Here is a 23,735-nt window from a genome sequence, read left to right as displayed (position 1 = left end):
GGTTCAAAAACTTATTTCACTCAATGAAATGCAAATCAGTTGCTATCTTTTATTTAAGGTTATTTTTTCGATTTTCCTTTTGATGTGCTATCTGCCACTGTTAAAATAAACCTACCATTGAAATGATACTGTTCTGAGACTTTTCATTTATTTGTCATTGGACAAACTTACAAAATCAGTGAGGGGTCAAATAATTATTTCCTCCACTGTATATCTCACTGCATCCATTCCACCATCATGTGGTATGGATGTATACAGACTTTCTACGTCTAAGGTAACCAATAGACAATCATTAACAATAGGAGACATATTCTGTAAGATATTGATAAACATTTGCGTGTCCCTCAGATACGACTTAAGAGATACTACTTAGGGTCTTAGGATCTGGTCAAGGTATTTGGCAATCGGGCCAGGACTGAGTCCATCCCAGCCACAATAGGTCGACCCGGAGGGTTGGACAAGTTCTTGTGAATTTTTGGACAAATATAGATAACTGGAGTCATAGGGTACGGTTGGACCAATTATTGAGACAACTTATCATCAATAAGGTTATCCATGATGGCCTCTGAAATGATTTGCATGATTAGCAGCTGCCACTATGCCAGCAGCAGCAACAGCCACTGATTAGCAGCCGCCAGTGTGTCAGCAGCAGTAACAGCCACTGATTAGCAGCCCCCACTGTGCCAGCAGCAGTAACAGCCACTGATTAGCAGCCGCGAGTGTGTCAGCAGCAGTAACAGCCACTGATTAGCAGCTGCCACTTTGCCAGCAGCTGTAACAGTTGACACACCATAGGCGATGCCCAGCGCTAAAGTGATACGGCAACCAATTAATTGGGCGCACCAAAAACTCAAGCGGGACACTGTCGCAAAGCCACACTGATATTCTGTTGTCCCCTTCCGCCACCTACATTAAGCTTCGCTAAACCACAATTATGTTCCGGGAGATGAGGCGGTCACCTGGTGCTCGTTGTTCCTCACTGATAAGGCTCAGCAGCTCCTGGTAGATGTCACAATATGGCGCCGGCCAGGTGAGGAAGACGTGGAAGGTCTCGAAGGCTTTGGAGAGAAGGTCGCAGTCTTCCGGGATCCAGGGGGCCTGAATACACAGATATAAGGAGTCTGATCACGCTGACATCAGCCTACAGCCCAGTCACATGGGTATCACTAGCTTCTTAGGTAAATATATATATATATATATATATATATATATATTTATATATATATATATATATATATATATATATATATATATATATTACTCGGCTATACTCACCGAGAGAACAGCAAAGTGGAACATTAGGGCCAGAGGGGTGAGAAGCTCATATTCACATTTTTCTTGGGCCTAGAGAAAGAAAACAAAAGTATTAAATGACCACTCAGTCCAAACCTGATACTATTCACGCCTCAGTTATTCTACAAACATTATTACACGTTGTAGGAGCAAATGGCGACCATGAGCTTAAAGGGAACCTGAAGCGAGACGTATATGGAGGCTGCTATATTTATTTACCTTTTTAAACAATCCCAGTTGCCTGGCAGTCCTACTGATCTCTTTAGCTGCAGTAGTGGCTGAATCCCACACCTGAAACAAGCATGCAGCTAATCCAGTCAGACTTCAGTCAGAGCACCTGATCTGCATGCTTGTTGGGGGACTCTGGCTAAAAGTTTTAGAGGCAGAGGATCAGCAGGACAGCCAGGCAATTTGCATTGTTTAAAAGGGAATACATATGTCAACCTCCATATCCCTCTCACTTTAGGTGTCCTTTAATACCTTTTTCAGTCTTGTGTTCGCTATATCATAATTTGTAGTGTACAAGGTTAGGACATTATACTTAAACCATTTATGCATTCATATTTTTTAAATACCTGGCTGACATCAATCAGGAAGTGAACTCTTATACCCGGAAATGAATAAATAAAATGTATTCATCAAAGCGCTTGGGAAATCTCTATACCTTCCATTACAGGCAAATCACCCTGAAAATGGTTCAGGCAGCACTTTGGTGAGCGGATCGGAATCGAACCGCTCATATGTGAACACTCTCATAGGGAAACATTGCACAAGCGCTTTTAGGGCGATTTCTGAAATCGCCTGCGCTCAAAAAACACCCCACAAATGCCCTTAGTGGGAACAAGCCCTACTCTGTAATGAATCAAATGTCAGCCACTCTCTGTAGAGCACAAAACCTCAGGGAATCTACAGCATACAGAATCTTCAGGAATCTCTGTACTGTTCAAAATCTCAGGGAATTTCTGCATCATACAAAATCTCAGGGAATATCTGTATTACACCAAATCTCAGAGACTCTGCCTAGCAACAGATCTCAGTGACTCTCTGCAGTGTACCAAAAATCTCAGTGACTCTCTGCAGTGCACAAACTCTCAGTGACTCTCTGCAGAGCAACAGATCTCAGTGACACTCTGTAGCGCACCAAAAATCTCAGTGACCCCCTGCAGAGCACCAACTCTCTGTGACTCTCTGCAGAGCACCAACTCTCTGTGACTCTCTGCAGAGCACCAAATCTCAGTGACTCTCTGCAGAGCACCGAATCTCAGCGACTCTCTGAAGAGCACCAAATTTCAGTGACTCTCTGCAGAGCACCAAATCTTAGTGACTCTCTGTAGCACACCAAAAATCTTAGTGACTCTCTGCAGAGCACCAAATCTCAGTGAGTCTCTGTAGCCACACCAAATCTCAGTGACTGTCTACAGAGCACCAAATCTCAGTGACTCTTTGCAGAGCACCAGATCTCAGTGACTCTCTGTAGCGCACCAAATTTTAGTGACTCTGCAGATCACCCAATCTCAGTGACTCTGCAGATCACCCAATCTCAGTGACTCTCTGCAGAGCACCAAATCTCAGTGACTCTCTGCAGAGCACCAAATCTCAGTGACTCTCTGCAGAGCACCAAATCTCAGTGACTCTCTTCAGAGCACCAAATCTCAGTGAGTCTCTGTAGAGCACCAAATCTCACTGATTGGAGATGGGAACCCCTTGTATGCAGGTTTCTTGTGATAACAAGTTTTATTCACATAACAGGTTGGTGTAATGTTCTCAGTGAAATTACACTGGGGTTGGCTGGCCAGTTCAGATAGATTGTCCTTGGCGGAGTTCTCCTTTAGCTACGCTTGGTTGCATTCCTGGTTTCTCCCCAGTGATATAGAATAACAGGTGCTCTTGGCTGGGCTTCTTGGGAAACACAGGCCCGTGTGAACAATGACATTATTGTGTGGCTCAGGTCCCCCTGCACTGTCACTATATAAACAGCAGCAATGACAGTAAACACCATTCATGCTGCTTTGATGCTGAGCTGTGTATTTATGAATGAGGAGGTCACCCTGGGGGGTCGTTAGCGTCACCTGTCCTGATTAATGACATCCAGGCTGTAGGGGCTGAGAGTTTGGGAAGTGGGCTCCGGCTTCCTGCTCGGGGCCCTCCTGTTTGTCTCGCTCTCTTATTGTTATACAGTAAGATGTGGAGAGGAGCGTAAACTCAGGAAGCTGAGCCCAGAGCTGCTATTCATGCCCAGATGTCAGGGAATCCCGCTTTCCCATCCCCAGCGCAGGTTCCCAGGGACTTCTCCAGCCTGACCTGGAGTACAGGGCACAGCTACGGATCAGAGAGCAGCTTCTGCTACAGTAAGGGGCTTCCTGTCAAGTCTAGAAAACTTGCTGTATATCAGGGGTGTCAAACTCAAATACAGAGGGAGATGAAGTTGCGGGCCAACCTCAATGTAGGGGCCGCTTGCCATCCTTATGAAGTTTCCTGGTGTCTGATGCCCTCTTCTCCCTGACCTATACAGTTCCCTGGTGTCTAGTGGCCCTCCTCACTTCCCAATACAGTTCACTGGTGTCTAGTGGCTCTCCTCCCTTTTCTATATAGTTCACTGGTGTCCAGTGGTCCCCCCTTCCCTATGCAGTTCCCTGGTGTCTAGTGATCCCCTACAGAGTTTCCTGAGCTCTAGGGGCCACCCTCCCTCTGCTATACAGTTCCCTGGTGTCTAGTGGACTCCCTTGCACCCCTAAACAGTTCCCTGGTGTTTAATTACCCCCTCCCTCCACTGTTCAGTTCCCTGGAGTCTAGTGCTTTTACTCTTTCCCCATATGGCTTCCCTCCCAATCCACCGTCCCTGGTGGCCTAGAGTGTGCCAAACATATTGCAAAGTGGGGTAACCACTTGCAGGCTAAGTCTGATAGCTAACTCACACAGGAACCTTTCTCTACCGATGCCTAATCCTAGTGGTGCCTGACCCTTACCCACCCCCCCCCCACCCCCTGTGGTGGTGGCTAACCCTTATCTCCACCCTTGACCCCACCTCCATGGTGGTACCTAACTCTTATCCCCCTCCCCTTCCCCCCCACAAGATGCCTGAAATAATAGCAGGCACAGATGGTACCTGCTATTTATAGACACAACTTGCATAGTAGGTAGCCGGGGCTCTTGATATTGTATTGGGTGCCTCTGTCCTGGTGCCCAAATTTCTGACTATTGCCGCTAATCTCGACTGTTACCATTGCTGTCTATGGCGGCACCACTCTTTTCACAGCGCCGCAGGTGCCCTTTTTACCAGTTTCACCTCTGTGACCTACAGACGTCTGCTCACTCCCAGCCTATCGTTCAGCAGGCAGCGTGGCTCCAGCTGACGGTGCTGTTACTCCGCCCCCCCATGGGCATGTGACTAAAAGGGGCGTCTAAACTTATTGGCAGTGATCAGGCAGTGGTGGGTCGCAGAGGTGGAAACAGGGCCTAAAACATTTTTTCATTAAGCCTTTTATGCTTAATTCACCTAACATAACTTTGTTCTTATCACATATAATAACAGCCTGCGCCCAAAGTAAAGGATTTAAAAAGAAACCATGACCAAGAATTGAACTTCATCCCAATCAATAGCTGATACCCCCTTTCCCATGAGAAATCTATTCCTTTTCACAAACTGATCATCGGGGGGAGGATGGGGGGGGTTCTGTATAGATGATGTTGTGGTGAAACCCCTCCCACAGTGTGATGTCATGACCATGGTCCTGGCAGTTTCCTGTCTGTGAACCTCGTTGTATTGTGGGAAATAGCTGTCACACGCCCCCTAGTGGCCAGACAGCACAATGCCTTCTAATCGGTTTCAGCACACAGAATCTGTGGTCGCAATCGGTGCGCAGAAACCGCTGGGAATTTGGCAGCAGACCGACTAGAAGGGAGCTTGTGAGATACGGTAATACAATTTACACACTATTTCAGGGTATAACTGCCACCACTCCTACATAAGTGTAGGAGACCTAACTAATACTGAGACTAATACCTGCAAATAAAACGGTTAAACACACTCTATTTTATCTGGCTATCAACAATAGTAGCGACTCTTCAGAAACTAGAGTTCAGTTTGTGTGGCTGAATAGCAGGTGTAGCTGAACAAATAAAACAACTTTTTATAAAGTCTTCATTATAAACGCAATATAAATAATTAATGTATACAGAAAATCATTAAAATCAACAATTATGGAGACAATCGTAGCGCAGTAAGAAAAATAAAAAGGGAAGAAAATACTTAAGTTCATGTGAAAATATGTCCTTTCTGGGAAAACACGTGCAGTTCTTTGTTTCAGTTCAGGAGCCAAAGTTCAGACAAGATGGCTGCTGCCCGTCCTCAAGGCAGCAGCAGGCTCACATGAAGATGGAATTGGAGGAATGAAGGAGGAGGCCCTGGCAAACACTTTTGAATAAACCACAATGTTGGGTGGAGTCTCAGGTTCAGCCCAGGGGCTGGACAGTGTGCGGTTAACCTCCTGAGTGAGTTTCTAGTGCCCACCAAATATGACAGTTTTCATATCTCGGCTTACGCTTCCTGCACACACATTAGTCACAGATCCATATTCCTCAGAAAATACCGATTAATATGACATCTTGCATGAGTGCGTTAGGCTGTCCTGTCCCCGAGAAGGGTCGTACACCAATAACCGGATGGGTTATTGTTATGAATTTTATATCAGTACATTGAGCAGATTTTAACGAATAAGACTATTAACCACCTTAGCGGTATGGACGAGCTCAGCTCGTCCATTACCGCCAGAGGGTGCCGCTCAGGCCCTGCTAGGCCGATTTTGATACAATAAAAAGCAGCACACGCAGCCGGCACTTTGCCAGCCGCGTGTGCTACCTGATCGCCGCCGCAGCGCGGCGATCCACCGCATGCAGCGGCGAAAGAGGGTCCCCCCAGCCGCCCGAGCCCTGCACAGCCGGAACAAATAGTTCCGGCCAGCGCTAAGGGCTGGATTGGAGGCGGCTGACGTCAGGACGTCGGCTGACGTCCATGACGTCACTCCGCTTGTCGCCATGGCGACGAGGAAAGCCAAACAAGGAAGGCTGCTCATTGCAGCCTTCCTTGTTAATTCTGATTGCGATCAGAATTACGCTTCAGGAGCGCCCTCTAGTGGGCTTTCATGCAGCCAACATTCAGTTCTCAATAGAACGCCAGGGTGGTTAATTTGATAGCTGTGCTATACACAGTTTTCATTTAACAGACAGAAATCATAAAACACATGCATTTAAATCTGCTCTCCAGTGGTGCCGCACTGGCTACTGGATACCAGCGTTCCAGCAGCCCCCTGTGGAGCTAGCTTCCTTGCTACCCTTTCATTGCAGGGCAACCATATGGCAGAAGCAATTGACACATATCTGAGGGTCTGCCAGAGAGCAGAACCTTTGTTCTCAGGTGATTACAAATAAACACTAGCCTCTTGGACATAAGAGTTTGTTCCTAGTTAATTACCAAATCAACAGAGTCATCCTGCACTTAGGTTAATGAGCTATTTCTCTTCTGAGAGAGGGAGAGACCCCAGGCTGGGCTGCAGGCAGCCCCTTCAAATTCAATCCAGATTCTATTGTTAATTGCAATCAGTGCTGAAAATCGAGTTTTCACGGCCGGTTCAAGGACGCCGCCTGTGGCAGCGAAACCGTCCGTGACAACAGCTGTTTACAGCTGTTTCCAACTGCCAAAAAAGCAAGCAGTATCTCCTTCCAGTGACATCACCTGCCAGCAGTAAAAATGTCACCATGTGATAAATGTCAGAATGTAAATCAGGGAGAGGAAAGATTTTACAATGGGCAAACACTGACTAAATCATGTATACATAATTATTGTAAAAATTAAGCACTTTTTTTATTACACTATTATCACTGAAGTTCCTCTTTAAATGACTGGCTGCATTCATCGGGACATCTTTATAGGTACGGAGGACAACAATCTCCCCATCGCTCACCTGTCTGGTCCTGTCCAGAATCCTCTCGGCCAGAATAATGTGATTGGCCGCCTCGCGGTTCACCAGCTCCTCCAGGCTCCAATAATTAAGGCACAACCCGCCTGGAAGACAGAATTATTAACTATTATTGCCTTATAATAATAATTCCAACATTTGTATAGCACTTTTCTCCTGGCGGACTCAATGCACCACAGCTGCAGCCACTAGGGGGTGCTCAATAGGCAGTAGCAGTGTTAGGTAGTCTTGCCCAAGGACTGAATAGGTTGCAAGGGGGCAATACTTTCCATCAGACACTCGCTACCACATGGCTACACGTTACAGCAGGACTGTCCACTAGGCAACCTAGGCAGGTGCTTGGGGCCTAGTGGGTGTCAAAGGGCCCAACAGCCATGTTCTTTGGCCTCTCTGTACTTCAGCTTACCAAAAGGACTACCAAATCTACCACCTTGCCTAGGGCCCCGTTACATCTTAATCCATCTTTGCTTCACGTTGCTTTTATGCCCGTTATAATTTACCTAAGGATCATAAAGTTTAGCCTGGATGGGCTGCCACCTTCCTAGATTAGGATTTATGACTTTCAGTTTTTTAGCTTATAAACCGGAGAATTTATGGTGGCGCCATCTGTTGATACTATCACTGTTGGATGATTTAGGGAAAATGCCTAGTCCCACTTTGAACATTGTATTAGTATGCACTATTAGCTATACTCATGGCTTACACTGCTTCTGACTAGAGTTTATGTGAAAAAATACTTTGCTCATGAGTGCGGCTATACTGGTTCTAGCCTCAGTTCTTTTAGTCCGTCTCAACCTGCCCTTAATTGGTTCCCCCCAAAATTAGCCATAGACTCTGGTAGGATTAGATTGTGAACTCCTCTGAGGACAGTCAGTGACATGACTATGTACTCTGTAAAGTGCTGAAGACAATGTGAGTGCGATATAAATACAGTACATAATAATAATATGGTAGGACATTAGACTATGACTATGGTAGGATTAGATTGTGATTGTGGTCCGATCCCCCCCCCCCCCTCACCTGGGTCCCCCATCTGCGCTCCCCCTCCAGCTTAAGCGGTGGGGAGAGGGGTCGGACCCACCCTCACCTGGGTCCCCCATCTGCGCTCCAGCTTAAGCGGCGGGGAGGTGGGTCGAACCCCCCCTCCCTCACCTGGGTCCCCCATCTGCGCTCCCCCTCTAGCTTAACTTCAGCCGTATCTATCTATCTAAGAAGTGGTGCCCTGCACCCAGAGCCGGTACTAGACTTTTTCGACCCCTCTCCCCGCCGCTATGCCCAATACCCCCTTCCTGCACGCTACCCCCTCCAGCTCGGTCGGGCAAGTGTAGGATCGCCCCTGGGGGAAGGTCGCTACTTCTTCTGGCTATGACCGGCCCCTTCTTCTGGCTTGGACCGGCCCTGGGGGCAGGGCGATATTTCTTCTTCTTGCTCTAAGGTTGAGGCACGTAGATATATATATATATATATATATATATATATATATATATATATATATATATATATATATATATATATAATAATAATATGGTAGGACACTAGACTATGACTATGACTATGGCAGGGATTAGAGTGTGAGCCCCTCTGAGGACAGTCAGTGACATGACTATGTACTCTGTAATGTGCTGCAGAAGATGTCAGTGCTGTATAAATACATAATAATAATATGGTAGGACATTAGACTGTGACTATGGTGGGATTAGATTGTGAGCTCTTCTGGGACATGGCTATGTAATCTGTAAAGTGCAGCAGAAGATGTCAGTGATCTATAATTATAACAACAAGTAGAGGTAATTACATAGGACAGAGCTACGTAGGTGTGATGTGCTAAAATAAGCACCGCAGGTTTCAGGTCTGTGGCTTCGGTAGGTAGAAACTTCCTCTTATAGTGGACTTTCTGGGGAAAGTCTGGCAGTATGACTCACATGAAACAGATTAATGAATATGATAATTGTAACAAGTTTTAATAAAGACGGTTCCTCAGCAGAGGTGATGGACTGTCTCTGCTCAGTACTTGGAAGACCTAATATTCAGCATTTAGTGTCTATGGAGCATCCTGTGCTCAGCCCATGAGTATTCACAGCCACGCCCACCACAGAGCACCAACCATCCAATCACAGCCATGCCCAACACAGAGCACCAACCATCCAATAACAGCCATGCCCACCACAGAGCACCAACCATCCAATCACAGCCATGCCCAACACAGCGCACCAGCCATCCAATCACAGCCATGCCCAACACAGAGCACCAACCATCCAATCACAGCCACGCCCACCACAGAGCACCAACCATCCAATAACAGCCATGCCCACCACAGAGCACCAACCATCCAATAACAGCCATGCCCACCACAGAGCACCAACCATCCAATAACAGCCATGCCCACCACAGAGCACCAACCATCCAATAACAGCCATGCCCACCACAGAGCACCAACCATCCAATCACAGCCATGCCCAACACAGCGCACCAGCCATCCAATCACAGCCATGCCCAACACAGAGCACCAACCATCCAATCACAGCCACGCCCACCACAGAGCACCAACCATCCAATAACAGCCATGCCCACCACAGAGCACCAACCATCCAATCACAGCCACGCCCACCACAGAGCACCAACCATCCAATAACAGCCATGCCCACCACAGAGCACCAACCATCCAATCACAGCCATGCCCAACACAGCGCACCAGCAATCCAATCACAGCCATGCCCAACACAGCGCACCAGCCATCCAATCACAGCCACGCCCACCCCAGAGCACCAACCATCCAATCACAGCCATGCCCAACACAGAGCACCAACCATCCAATCACAGCCACGCCCACCACAGAGCACCAACCATCCAAACACAGCCACGCCCACCACAGAGCACCAACCGTCCAATCACAGCCACGTCCACCACAGAACACCAACCATCCAATAACAGCCACACCCACCACAGAGCACCAACCATCCAATCACAGCCATGCCCACCACAGAGCACCAACCATCCAATCACAGCCATGCCCAACACAGAGCACCAGTCATCCAATCACAGCCACGCCCACCACAGAGCACCAGTCATCCAATCACAGCCACGCCCACCACAGAGCACCAACCATCCAATCACAGCCATGCCCAACACAGAGCACCAGTCATCCAATCACAGCCACGCCCACCACAGAGCACCAGTCATCCAATCACAGCCACGCCCACCACAGAGCACCAACCATCCAATCACAGCCATGCCCAACACAGAGCACCAACCATCCAATCACTGCCATGCCCACCAAAGAACACCAGTCATCCAATCACAACCGCACCCATTACAGAGCACCAACCATCCAATCACAACCGCACCCACCACAGAACACCAACCATCCAATCACAGCCATGCCCAACACAGCGCACCAGCCATCCAATCACAGCCATGCCCACCCCAGAGCGCCAACCATCCAATCACAGCCATGCCCACCAAAGAACACCAACCATCCAATCACAGCCCCACCCACCACAGAGCACCAACCATCCAATCACAGCCATGCCCAACACAGCTCACCAGCCATCCAATCACAGCCATGCCCACCCCAGAGCACCAACCATCCAATCACAGCCATGCCCACCAAAGAACACCAACCATCCAATCACAGCCCCACCCACCACAGAGCACCAACCATCCAATCACAGCCATGCCCACCACAGAGCACCAACCATCCAATCACAGCCATGCCCACCAGAGAACACCAACCATCCAATCACAACCGCACCCACCACAGAGCACCAACCATCCAATCACAGCCATGCCCACCACAGAGCACCAACCATCCAATCACAGCCACGCCCACCACAGAGCACCAACCATCCAATCACAGCCACCCCCACCACAGAGCACCAACCATCCAATCACAGCCACGCCCATCACAGAGCACCAGTCATCCAATCACAGCCACGCTCACCCCAGAGCACCAACCATCCAATCACTGCCATGCCCAACACAGAGCACCAACCATCCAATCACAGCCACGCCCACCACAGAGCACCAACCATCCAATCACAGCCACACCCACCACAGAGCTCCAGTCATCCAATCACAGCCACTCCCACCACAGAGCACCAACCGTCCAATCACAGCCATGCCCATCCCAGAGCACCAACCATCCAATCACAGCCATGCCCACCACAGAGCACCAACCATCCAATAACAGCCATGCCCACCACAGAGCACCAACCATCCAATCACAGCCATGCCCAACACAGCGCACCAACCATCCAATCACAGCCATGCCCACCACAGAGCACCAACCATCCAATCACAGCCATGCCCACCAAAGAACACCAACCATCCAATCACAGCCCCACCCACCACAGAGCACCAACCATCCAATCACAGCCATGCCCACCACAGAGCACCAACCATCCAATCACAGCCATGCCCACCAAAGAACACCAACCATCCAATCACAGCCACGCCCATCACAGAGCACCAGTCATCCAATCACAGCCACGCTCACCCCAGAGCACCAACCATCCAATCACTGCCATGGCCACCACAGAGCACCAACCATCCAATCACAGCCACACCCACCACAGAGCTCCAGTCATCCAATCACAGCCACGCCCACCACAGAGCACCAACCATCCAATCACAGCCACCCCCACCACAGAGCACCAACCATCCAATCACAGCCACGCCCATCACAGAGCACCAGTCATCCAATCACAGCCACGCTCACCCCAGAGCACCAACCATCCAATCACTGCCATGGCCACCACAGAGCACCAACCATCCAATCACAGCCACACCCACCACAGAGCTCCAGTCATCCAATCACAGCCACGCCCACCACAGAGCACCAACCATCCAATCACAGCCACCCCCACCACAGAGCACCAACCGTCCAATCACAGCCATGCCCATCCCAGAGCACCAACCATCCAATCACAGCCACGCCCATCACAGAGCACCAACCATCCAATCACAGCCATGCCCACCACAGAGCGCCGGTCATCCAAGCACAGCCACGCCCACCACAGAGCACCAACCATCCAATCAGATTGTTCTGAATACTGGAGGAGTTCTACAATTCTTCCTCTGCTGGCAGTCACACGCATGAGTTTTTTTTCTTGCATTAAAAAACATTTCAGCTAGAGACTAATTATATTTTTTATTCATGTGCTTTGAAAAGGGATCTCCACCCAGAGCCATTTAGCAGAGTGGAGGTGGACATTGGTTCTGTAAGGACTTCTCCAGAAAGCTGTGTTTTTATCAACTTGATTAGGCGCTATTTGAGTTGGCCACACCCCCGTTAGCATGTCTCCAAGTCCAGCCTATCTAAGTTCCCTTAGGGAGGAGTTTTCTGTAAACTTTTCCACCCCCAGTTATATAAAATGACCATACGAGTGAACCAGTCTCACCTGTCCAGGAAGAGGCGGAGCCAGCGAGTCCATGCAGACACCTCTCCAGAGCATGCTGAATCCTGTCCTCGGTACAGGATGTGTTCTGCATTTTAAGGCATGTCCTGGAAGGAAAGAACCATAAGGTTACTTGTGAAACAAGAAATGACCTCACAGCTCCATCATGCTGACATCATATAACCCCTCAGCAGGATCTAGTTTTGTTGGCATGGTGCTAATTTGCAAAACCAACAGTGGCACTGTGATATGAGTTACGTGGTATCTCAGTCAATCTATTTTCTTGAGAAACAATTTTTATTGATTTTACAAAGACAGATATACATATATATCATCAATCCCAATGGTCTCCTGAGTCAGTTGCCCCCCCCCCCCCCCTCACTCCATGGTCTTCCTGAGTCAGTCCTTCAAACCCCCCCCCCCCTCCATGGTCTCCCCCTGAGTCAGTCTGTCATACCCCCTCCCCTCCATGGTCTCTCCCTGAGTCAGTCTGTCATACCCCCCTCCCCTCCATGATGTCTCCGAGTCAGTCTGTCATACATGCCCCCCCCCCCCCTCCATGGTCTCCCCCTGAGTCAGTCTGTCATACCCCCCTTCCCTCCATGGTCTCTCCCTGAGTCAGTCTGTCATACCCCCCTCCCCTCCATGATGTCTCCGAGTCAGTCTGTCATACATGCCCCCCCCCCCCCCCCCTCCATGGTCTCCCCCTGAGTCAGTCTGTCATACCCCCCTCCCCTCCATGGTCTCTCCCTGAGTCAGTCTGTCATACCCCCCTCCCCTCCATGGTATCTCCGAGTCAGTCTGTCATACATGCCCCCCCCCCCCCCCCCTCCAAGGTCTCCCCCTGAGTCAGTCCACCTCCCCAAGCAGAAGTTTACTAGGTAAAAGAGCATCAGCATATAAATGCTGCAAGACACAAACAATTCCAAAGGCAACAATTCACACATCAGTATGGCAGACAGCCATTTTTTCCAAATGTTATAGAACTTTCACGTTGGCCCTCTACCTTCATATTTATTTTTATACATGGATAGATCCCTATTCAGAATCAGAATCGTTTATTTCGCCATTATCCCTATTGACATAACATTGAGTTCTTCCATAGACGGGTCTATGGGTTTCCTTCGAGGCTATGGCTATGGCCCTCCCGGCATAGAGTTTGGCCAAAATGAGCTTCCTTTCATTAAGTGAGGTGTCCCCAAATGAGCCCAGAAGCATAGTGAATGGGATGTGGACACCAACAATGTCTACCAGAAGGGCATAGACCTGGATCGAGAAGAGGCAGAGTCCAGAGCACCCCAGAACATGTGTAAGAAACCAGCTCCAGCGAAGCCTCATCACCAGCAAGTATCAGAATGGACCACATTCATTTTCAATAGACTACGAGGGGCAAGATGGGTCTTATAGAGGTTCTTCAGAGCACTGAGTTCATGGCGAGATGCAATAGGGATTTTGAGAAACAGTCCGAAATAATTCCCATCCACTCCTTCTGAGCCATGTCTGGGAAATGTCTTTGCCAAGCCCTGAAGATGGATGACATATCTGCTATCGGTGCCCCATACAACCGTGACATAACCCCCGTGAGTCCTGAGTACATCAGTAGAGTCTCTATTGGATTGGATTGAAGTGATATAGGATGGGATTTAAATGGAGTGGTAAACGCATGACGGGTCGGGAGATACCGGAAATACATAGCATTAGGGAGAGAGTGCTGGGCCTTGAGAGAATTAAGGTGAACCTTCAGACTAAAAATCTACTCAGCAGCACTGAAAAGGCATGGTGTTTCTTTAACAGTTTCACAGCATTTTTAGCTGCACAAAAGCTAAGCTCCGTCCCATCAAAGAAAACTGCCCGGGCATTTTTACCCTGATGCTGTGCATAGCAGGATGGGGTTTCTTATGTTGTTGTTCTTGTTGCCTAGCAACTGGGAGGGGTGATCAGGACACAGGACAGTTGGAACTGTGTTTCATGCTCCCTGTCACCTCCTTTCAACCAAAAAGATGGCTGCCCCCATGTAATCAAACATTTGCCTTTTAAAACAGGGTGGGTAAGAGATTATATTGCCTATCTATTTTAATTTACATAACTAATGCAACTTAATGACAGTATGTTTGTTTAGGCTGAAGTTCCTTTGTAATCACCCTAGCGGTATGATTACTTCTGGATTTTAGGGTCTAAAGGCGGTGCAATTTTTTCATAAGCTTTTACATCCTAAAAGCAGGAAAAAAATCATGCTGCCTGCTAGATGGATTTGCAGCTGCCCTGCACATTACTCACCTCTCCTGGATCCAGCACTGCAATTCTCCCTCCATCCACCTGGTGGCACTTTACCCCTATAGTGTGGTCGCCGTCTGTTGTCATGATCTCACCAGAAGGCTCTGAAGCCTCTGAGGACCGGAAGAAGAATGGCTGCCAGCTGGGGGAGGTGAGTTACAAACGCTGACTGCACAAAGACTGCATATATTTCCCAGTGCCGATCTTGAGTCAGGTTAAGCTTACTGTTCTAAGCTGCGGATTTCCAACCCAAACCTAACTTGGGGTTACGGCTAATGAGGTTAAAGGGCAATAGAATCAGTCAATCCTTTAATTAATTAAGCCTGACTGTTCATTATCCGGGTTATTGAAATTCAGAAACCTGAATCCTCCCGTCAGCACATTTCAGCACCCAGAAAAGTGGACAGAGCCAGGGGGACTTCACTTATTTGCGCGTCCAGTTGCACTTCGGTCACAGAGGAAAAAGTTGTGTGCGAGCAGCTCCGTGTTACTGCGCAGGAGCGGGTCATACTTGCCCCTGTGCAGTGTGGCGGCGCTCGTACATGGACGAGAGGGTAGATGCTAAAACGTATTCAACAAGGCTTGTCCCATATGCTCAGAGGATCCCAGCACTGGAATAGCAAGGAGGATGGTGGACGCCTCTGGATTATTCAGTCTTCCCACTACTGAGGTAACTATTCAATTTTATTTCATTTGTTTCCCTATAAACTATGAGAGAGAGCACAGTTCATAAGACTCTAGTAAAAAATAACAACATAGGTCTTGATTCAATAAGCTGCACTGCTAAAGTAGGGCACCTTAATGTGAAGGAGTGGCCGCTAGCCTTACATAGCAGTGCTCGCGGCGATGTAAGGAGCGTGCCTTCCTTAAATAGGAGCGTGCCTTCCTTAGATAGGAGCGTGCATTCCTTAGATAGGAGCGTGCCTTCCTTAGATAGGAGCGTGCCTTCCTTAGATAGGAGCGTGCCTTCCTTAGATATGAGCGTGCCTTCCTTAGATAGGAGTGTGCCTTCCTTAGATAGGAGCGTGCCTTCCTTAGATAGGAGCGTGCCTTCCTTAGATAGGAGTGTGCCTTCCTTAGATAGGAGCGCGCCTTACTTATATAGGAGTGTGCTTTCCTTTACATAGTAACTCTGTGTAGGACACTCCTGTCTAAGGGCTCTTTCACATTAGGGCAGATTTTCTGCGTTTCAAAGCAAAGGGTAAAGTTTGCGTTACCCAAGGTGAAATGAAAGTCCATAGACTTTCATTTTAGCTTTCACATATAACGCAGCCTTTTTGTGCGTTGCGTTACACTGCACCCAGGCGCAGTTTTTCGGCCGACGCTAGCTTTATGCGTTACAATGTTAGTCAATGTAAAACGCACACTATGCGCGTTTTTAATCCGTTAACGCAGGCAATCAGTCCCAGAATGCAACAGAGGAACAATGTAGAAAGTTGAAAACTAAAAGAAAAAAAAAATACCTGCGTTTTCCTATGTGCTGTAACGCATTGAAAACGCACACTCACTGCAGTGCAACGCATTAAAACGCATACAACAAAACGTATGCTTTGAGCGTTCTCCAACGCAAGCTCTGATGTGAAAGAGCCCTAAGGAAGGCACGCTCCTATCTAAGGAAGGCACGCTCCTTACATAGCAGGGAGCACTGCTATGTAAGGCATGCATTAGCGGCTGCTCCTTCACATTAAGGTGTGCTACTTAACAGTGCAGCTTAATGAATCAAGCCCTTTATCTATATAAAAGGACGCCTGCAGTTGTGCTGTGCGGTAATTCTCTGGCTTCCGTTATATTTCCTGATCTGGGCACAGCCTGTCCTGCTCATTCCACAGTGACGTCAGCCCAGCAGGTAGGTGGTTGTACGTTAGTATTGGGGAAGTGTCTGCTGGTGAGTCAGAGGCATGAATGGGGATCTTGCTGTCCTCTGTGGTGCAGCGGGGGTGATAGGAAGAACCAGGCCACCGAACTTCCCCATTTCTTATCTGCTTGGTCGCTCAAATCAGCTACTACAACAGCCGTACAAAAAGCCTGAACCGGGGAGGGGCTCCGCTGCTTGGCTTTAGGTGATTAGTTTGTGGTCAGCCTGTTTGTTCTCCATTCCTGTGAACATCTGCTCTGCTGTCCTAATGTGCTTCTCTAAAGTGGAACGCCGCCCCTTTCACATCTCCGCCACCCCTTTCACATCTCTGCCGCCCCTTTCACATCTCCGCCACCCCTTTCACATCTCTGCCGCCTCTTTCACATCTCCGCCACCCCTTTCACATCTCCCCCGCCCCTTTCACATCTCCGCCGCCCCTTTCACATCTCCGCCGCCCCTTTCACATCTCTGCCGCCTCTTTCACATCTCCGCCGCCCCATTCACATCTCTGCTGCCCCTTTCACATATCCCCACCCCTTTCACATCTCCCCGCCCCTTTCACATCTCCCCCGCCCCTTTCACATCTCCCCCGCCCCTTTCACATCTCCGCCGCCCCTTTCACATCTCTGCCGCCTCTTTCACATCTCCGCCGCCCCATTCACATCTCTGCTGCCCCTTTCACATCTCCCCCGCCCCTTTCACATCTCCGCCACCCCTTTCACATCTCTGCCGCCTCTTTTACATCTCCGCCACCCCTTTCACATCTCCCCCGCCCCTTTCACATCTCCGCCGCCCCTTTCACATCTCCGCCGCTACTTTCACATCTCTGCCGCCTCTTTCACATCTCCGCCGCCCTATTCACATCTCTGCTGCCCCTTTCACATATCCCCGCCCCTTTCACATCTCCCCGCCCCTTTCACATCTCCCCCGCCCCTTTCACATCTCCCCCGCCCCTTTCACATCTCCGCCGCCCCTTTCACATCTCTGCCGCCTCTTTCACATCTTCGCCGCCCCATTCACATCTCTGCTGCCCCTTTCACATCTCCCCCGCCCCTTTCACATCTCAGTTGCCCCTTTCACATCTCTGCCGCCTCTTTCACATCTCCGCCACCCCTTTCACATCTCCCCCGCCCCTTTTACATCTCCCCCGCCGCTTTCTCATCTCTGCTGCCCTTTTCACATTTCTGCCGCCCCATTCACATTTCTGCCGCCCCTTTCACATTTCTGCCGCCCCTTTCACATTTCTGCCGTCCCTTTCACATCTCTGCCGTCCCTTTCACATCTCCTCCGCCCCTTTCACATCTCTGCCGCCTCTTTCACATCTCTGCTGCCCCTTTCACATCTCCCCCGCCCCTTTCACATCTCCCCTGCCCCTTTCACATCTCCGCCGCCCCTTTCACATCTCTGCCGCCTCTTTCACATCTCCGCCACCCCTTTCACATCTCCCCCGCCCCTTTTACATCTCCCCGCCGCTTTCTCATCTCTGCTGCCCTTTTCACATCTCCGCCGCCCCATTCACATCTCTGCTGCCCCTTTCACATCTCCGCCACCCCTTTCACATCTCCGCCACCCCTTTCACATTTCTGCCGTCCCTTTCACATTTCTGCCGCCCCTTTCACATTTCTGCCGCCCCTTTCACATTTCTGCCGTCCCTTTCACATCTCTGCTGTCCCTTTCACATCTCCGCAGCCCCTTTCACATCTCCCCCGCCCCTTTCACATCTCCGCCCCCCTTTTCACATCTCCGCCACCCCTTTCACATTTCCGCCGCCCCTTTCACATTTCTACCGCCCCTTTCACATCTCTGCCGCCCCTTTCACATCTCTGCCGCCCCTTTCACATCTCCGCCACCCCTTTCACATTTCCGCCGCCCCTTTCACATTTCTGCCGCCCCTTTCACATCTCTGCCACCCCTTTCACATCTCTGCCGCCCCTTTCACATTTCTGCCGCCACTTTCACATTTCTGCCGCCCCTTTCACATTTCTGCTGCCCCTTTCACATCTCCGCCGCCCCTTTCACATCTCCGCCGCCCCTTTCACATTTCCGCCGCCCCTTTCACATTTCTGCCGCCCCTTTCACATCTCTGCCGCCCCTTTCACATCTCTGCCGCCCCTTTCACATCTCTGCCGCCCCTTTCACATTTCTGCCACCCCTTTCACATTTCTGCCGCCCCTTTCACATCTCTGCCGCCCCTTTCACATCTCCGCCACCCCTTTCACATTTCCGCCGCCCCTTTCACATTTCTGCCGCCCCTTTCACATTTCTGCCGCCCCTTTCACATCTCTGCCGCCCCTTTCACATTTCTGCCACCCCTTTCACATTTCTGCCACCCCTTTCACATTTCTGCCGCCCCTTTCACATCTCTGCCGCCCCTTTCACATCTCTGCTGCCCCTTTCACATCTCTGCTGCCCCTTTCACATCTCTGCTGCCTCTTTCACATCTCCGCCGCCCCCTTTCACATATCCCCGCCCCTTTCACATATCCCCGCCCCTTTCACATCTCCCCCGCCCCTTTCACATCTCCCCCGCCCCTTTCACATCTCTGCTGCCCCTTTCACATCTCTGCTGCCCCTTTCACATCTCTGCTGCCCCTTTCACATCTCTGCCGCCCCTTTCACATCTCCACCGCCCCTTTCACATCTCTGCCGCCCCTTTCACATCATCGGTACACACAAATCACTAGGCTGTGTTTCTTTTTTTCTTTCTTTGCGTGAAAGAGTTAAACATCAGGCATGTAAGTGGCAGTTCCTGTCTTCGTCAGGACTGGGTCAGACAGCAGTGTGACCCTCACTAATAAGAAATTACAACTATAAAACACTTTCCTAGCAGAAAATGGCTTCTGAGAGCAGGAAAGAGATAACAAGGATCAATAGTTCATAGATTTTAGCTCTGGCATACTTCAGTGAATGTGTCATTGAGCTAAAACAGTAAAAACTTAAAAAGTTGATTTAAATATAAAATAAAACTGTGGGATATCTTAAAAAGTAATTTTTAGGAGAAGGAGGATAGATACAATTGTTTATTTCATTAGTTTATTTTCACCTCGGATGTCCTTTAACTGCAAAAGTACTTGTCTGGTGGAAGAGGCTAACAGAAGAGGGGAATCCCTGTCCCCATGGACAGTGACCCTGACAGACTTGGAGGTATCAGTTATTGAAAAGTTGCATTCCTGTACATATAGGAGGGTTTCAGTGATCCTTGTAGTATCCCCATACTCATGAATACCTGGATAAACAGAGAGACCAGTAGCCCAAAGGTGTAGTATCATTAATAAATGGGAAGTTGTAAGTGTATACAGCTATGCTCACAAGAGTGGGTTGTAGATCGCTGCAACCACCATATAAGCCAGCGGGAAATAAACCGCCCCCACTCGGTTTCCCAGGTCCCGTCGGAAGCTGGATGATCGCTCTTCTGGGTTTGTAGTTCTTAGGGGGGAAAAACTATTACCTCTAAAGGACATTTATGTTTATATTCGTAAGGATCGAGATGCCCAAGTGTAAAAATATATATAAACTTCTAAAAGTTAAAATTAGAATGAGAGGTAATCTCTTACCTCTCCTGATGACAAAAACACCAATAGTACTGGAAAAGTATTTATCCAAAACACAAAATAGACAACGCATTTCACGGGTATTAGCCCACTTCCTCAGGTCAATTCACAGTGCCTTGCAGCAAGGTGAATAGGATATGGCAACTCTGATAGCCTTGCAAGAGGATCAGCAGGACTAGCAGGCAACTGGTATTGTTTAAAACGGAAATAAATATGGCAGCCTCCATATCGCTCTGAGTTTAGGTGTACCTAAGGAAAGATTAGATTGTGAAACTCCACTGCTGAACGATCGTTCCACAATCTATCTTCCAATATCGGAAGCGGTGTGATTTAAACAGCGTAGCGAAACAATGTTATTTTTAAATTATGTTGTGTTTAGCCAAAATTCAAACAATCGTTCCCGATGTAAATGATCATGACTGTCTTGCAAAACGAATAAGCGTTGCAGATTATCTGTAAGTGTCATTTAATGAATTTTTGTTAAACAACGCAATGTCACACTGAACAAACAATTTTCAGTCAAAATGACAGATGAAATCTTGCCGTGGGTATGAACCTTAAGGTGGCCACACACACAGAGATTGCCACCCAATGTGGCAAAAGATAGCTCACTCTTTGATATGAATCTGATCAGACAGGGATCTATTACTACCACACACCGCACATCAATGTTTAATAAATTTCCAACTTGAATTCTATTGATAACGGATCTTACACAATCTTACCACATTTCTTGCAGTGCAATGCTATTGGGCCGTCCATCTACCGCCACTCCGCTCGGTTGATCGAGATTTTCCATGCTATCTGTCTGGCCGATCATTTTCGTTAGATTTTTGGCTGGAAATGTCGGGACATAGATTTCTAGCACATTTTATCCAATCAAGTCTGCTGGACTGGTAGCTACAGGTGCCCCTTAGTATTATTTAGCCAGAAGTACCCTCAATATTAGGTAGCTAGAGGTGCCCCTAAGTATTAGGTAGCTAGAGGTGCCCCCAAGAATTAAGTAGCTAGAGCAGGGGTCAGGAACCTTTTTGGCTGAGAGAGCCATAAATGCCATATATTTTAAAATGTAATTCCATGAGAGCCATACAATATGTTTCAAACTGGGACAGTGCGCATGTGCAGCAGAGGGCTCACGTCCCTGTTGCCATGGTGATGTGTATACAGTTGATCCGCCGGGCAGCGGAAGTGTCAGACACGTCTTCAGCTTCTCTTGGGTTTCAGCAACATCACCAATTTCACTGAGAGCCAGACAGGAGAAATGCCGACTAACAGCTTGTACAATTAGCTAGCTGACTTGGGGGTTGATTCATTTTGTAGGATGAGATCCCCACACTTTGGCCCAGTAGGCTGCCTGTAAAGTGACAGACAGCCTATTGGGCCAATCAAAGTGCAAAGGGGATCTCGTCCTACAAAGTCACTGGACCTGACAGGGCCCAGAGTGGAACAATTGGAGCGGCCGTTAGTTTTGGGGGGAGTGTAAGTTAGTAGTGCATGCTACAGCAGTAGCGTGCCTACTTTGAAAATGTTATTTGCGCTGCCACACTAAGCTGCCCTGGTTTAGCAGTGTAGCTTAGTGAATCAACCTCTACTGATTTGTATGTGAGCCAGATGCAGCTATCTAAAGAGCCACATCTGGCTCCCGAGCCATAGGTTCCCTACCCCTGAGCTAGAGGAACCTCAGTATTAAGTAGCTAGAGGTGCCCCCGACTGAAGGGAGATCTCAATGGAGTGTCAAGAGCAGGGTTGTTATTGTAACTCCTCATTTACACTCTCACTAGGACTCTGCATAGGGAAGGAGGGAGGGAGGCGCTAGGGGAGGAGAGTAAGCCACCTTTCTATCATCAGGCGCCTGTAGGCACTTGCCTACAGTTCTTTATGGTAAATCTGGCCCTGGCGCCAATCCTCATGTCATTTTTGCGTAGGGTTTTTAGTTGCAGAATGAACAAGCCGATATCTGTGTATTCAGTCAGCTATCTGTCGTTATAGTGAAAAGATATAGTCGATGGGGGTGCTAATAGGGGTTGCTAATATTTCCGGCTTGTATACAAACTGTTTGCAGATGGGAATTGGGCCAAACAAAATCAACATTTGATTTGCCTGATTCCAAGCGCCATACAATCTGCATCAGATCTCTATACAATCTAGAGTAAATAGCATCTCAATGGCCATCAGGACTATGATGAGAGGTTTGCACTCAGCACTCCATTGTGTGACGTCTGGGCGGCCATCTTGTTCTGTATGCTGTACTGACAGCTCTGTTTGTATGCCCTGTAAATGATCCGTAGGATTTTCCGCCAAATGACTTTTCCTTCTGCCTTGTAGACGAGGCAATGTGAATATGAACCTTCCTCTGCACAATATCAGACTTCCCTTTCCCTTGTCGCTTACAATGAGACGGCCCTCCCGGACAGCGGGCCAAGTGGATGTGTATTCTCTGCCCACTCCCAGTGACCCCAGCCTGGCGGAATTCTGAGGACAGGCCGTCCTCCGGGTCACAGGGGGGCTGCCTACTGCCCCGCTTGTATTACTCTCAGGGGGCTAAACAGGATATAAAAGAGGAAGTCTAATATTCATTAAAAACGACAAATATAAGGAAATGAAGGTGCGTGTTTAGCTAGAAAGTATTGTCTTTGCTGTCAATATAACTTTGAGCTGTAACTGACCCACTTCTATTGCTTATATTGCTAAATAATAATAATACTTATAACGTATGTGAACATTGCTATTTACATTCCATTTATTTTGGAATGTTGTCTCATTTGCATTTGGTTTCGGCTTCCCACCACCCACTGAATTGAAAAATAACAGGAAAGGACTTCAAATGCAGGAGAGCAGGACAGATTGTAGCGCAAAGGCAAATTAAATGGAATTCAAGGTAAATTATCAACATGTACTACATCTGAAAACTAGAGATGGCCAGTAAGACGCTACTATTTCCCAGCTTGCGTGCAAATCGATTGAAAATTATATGCTGCTTGTATTTGGGCCAATCGAGGTCAACAGGAATTGCATTCAACTGGCTCAATTCCAAACTACAATTTGCATGCAAGCTGCTGTTATTAGCATCTCAATGCAGAAAGAACAGAGGTGCCAAAAGGATAAAATCAAAATGATAAAAGTATAAAAAATGCTTGGGAGGCCGTGGTGTCTTACCTCCTATAAGCAGACACTGGAAACTGTCTATTTCAAAACATAGATATTTATTAGTATGCTCCAAGGGGGCTGCAACGCGTTTCGCAGGCGTAAACTTGCTTCCTCAGGCAATACAAGTAGGAGTACACAACAGTATCCGGTTCAGGATACACTTAGCAAAACGCGTTGCAGCCCCCTTGGAGTGTACTAATAAATATCTATGTTTTGAAATAGACAGTTTCCAGTGTCTGCTAATA

General features: G+C 48.4%; 2 protein-coding genes across 3 annotated transcripts in view; one reads left to right on the top strand and one right to left on the bottom strand.

Annotated features, from left to right (window-relative positions):
• NTN1 (netrin 1) overlaps positions 1 to 23,735 on the top strand; it is a 431,580-nt gene that overhangs the window by 102,206 nt on the left and 305,639 nt on the right. The gene's annotated exons all lie outside the window — the stretch shown is intronic.
• Positions 1 to 23,735, bottom strand: part of PIK3R5 (phosphoinositide-3-kinase regulatory subunit 5) — a 139,450-nt gene that overhangs the window by 56,974 nt on the left and 58,741 nt on the right. For both annotated transcript variants that reach the window (XR_011025263.1, XM_068263265.1), the window contains exons 2-5: positions 12,668 to 12,771; positions 7,254 to 7,354; positions 1,276 to 1,344; positions 960 to 1,098 (exon numbers count right to left, since the gene is read on the bottom strand). Coding sequence is in view for 1 of the 2 variants with exons in the window: in XM_068263265.1 (XP_068119366.1) it covers positions 960 to 1,098; positions 1,276 to 1,344; positions 7,254 to 7,354; positions 12,668 to 12,758 (400 nt within the window). In the remaining variant the exon portion in view is untranslated. The remainder of the gene's footprint in view (positions 1 to 959; positions 1,099 to 1,275; positions 1,345 to 7,253; positions 7,355 to 12,667; positions 12,772 to 23,735) is intronic.

The sequence above is a fragment of the Hyperolius riggenbachi genome, chromosome 12, assembly GCF_040937935.1.
Source record: "Hyperolius riggenbachi isolate aHypRig1 chromosome 12, aHypRig1.pri, whole genome shotgun sequence".
Taxonomy (NCBI): Eukaryota; Metazoa; Chordata; class Amphibia; order Anura; family Hyperoliidae; genus Hyperolius; species Hyperolius riggenbachi.
Note: the sequence above shows the minus strand (reverse complement) of the source record. Positions and strands in the feature narration are given on the sequence as shown.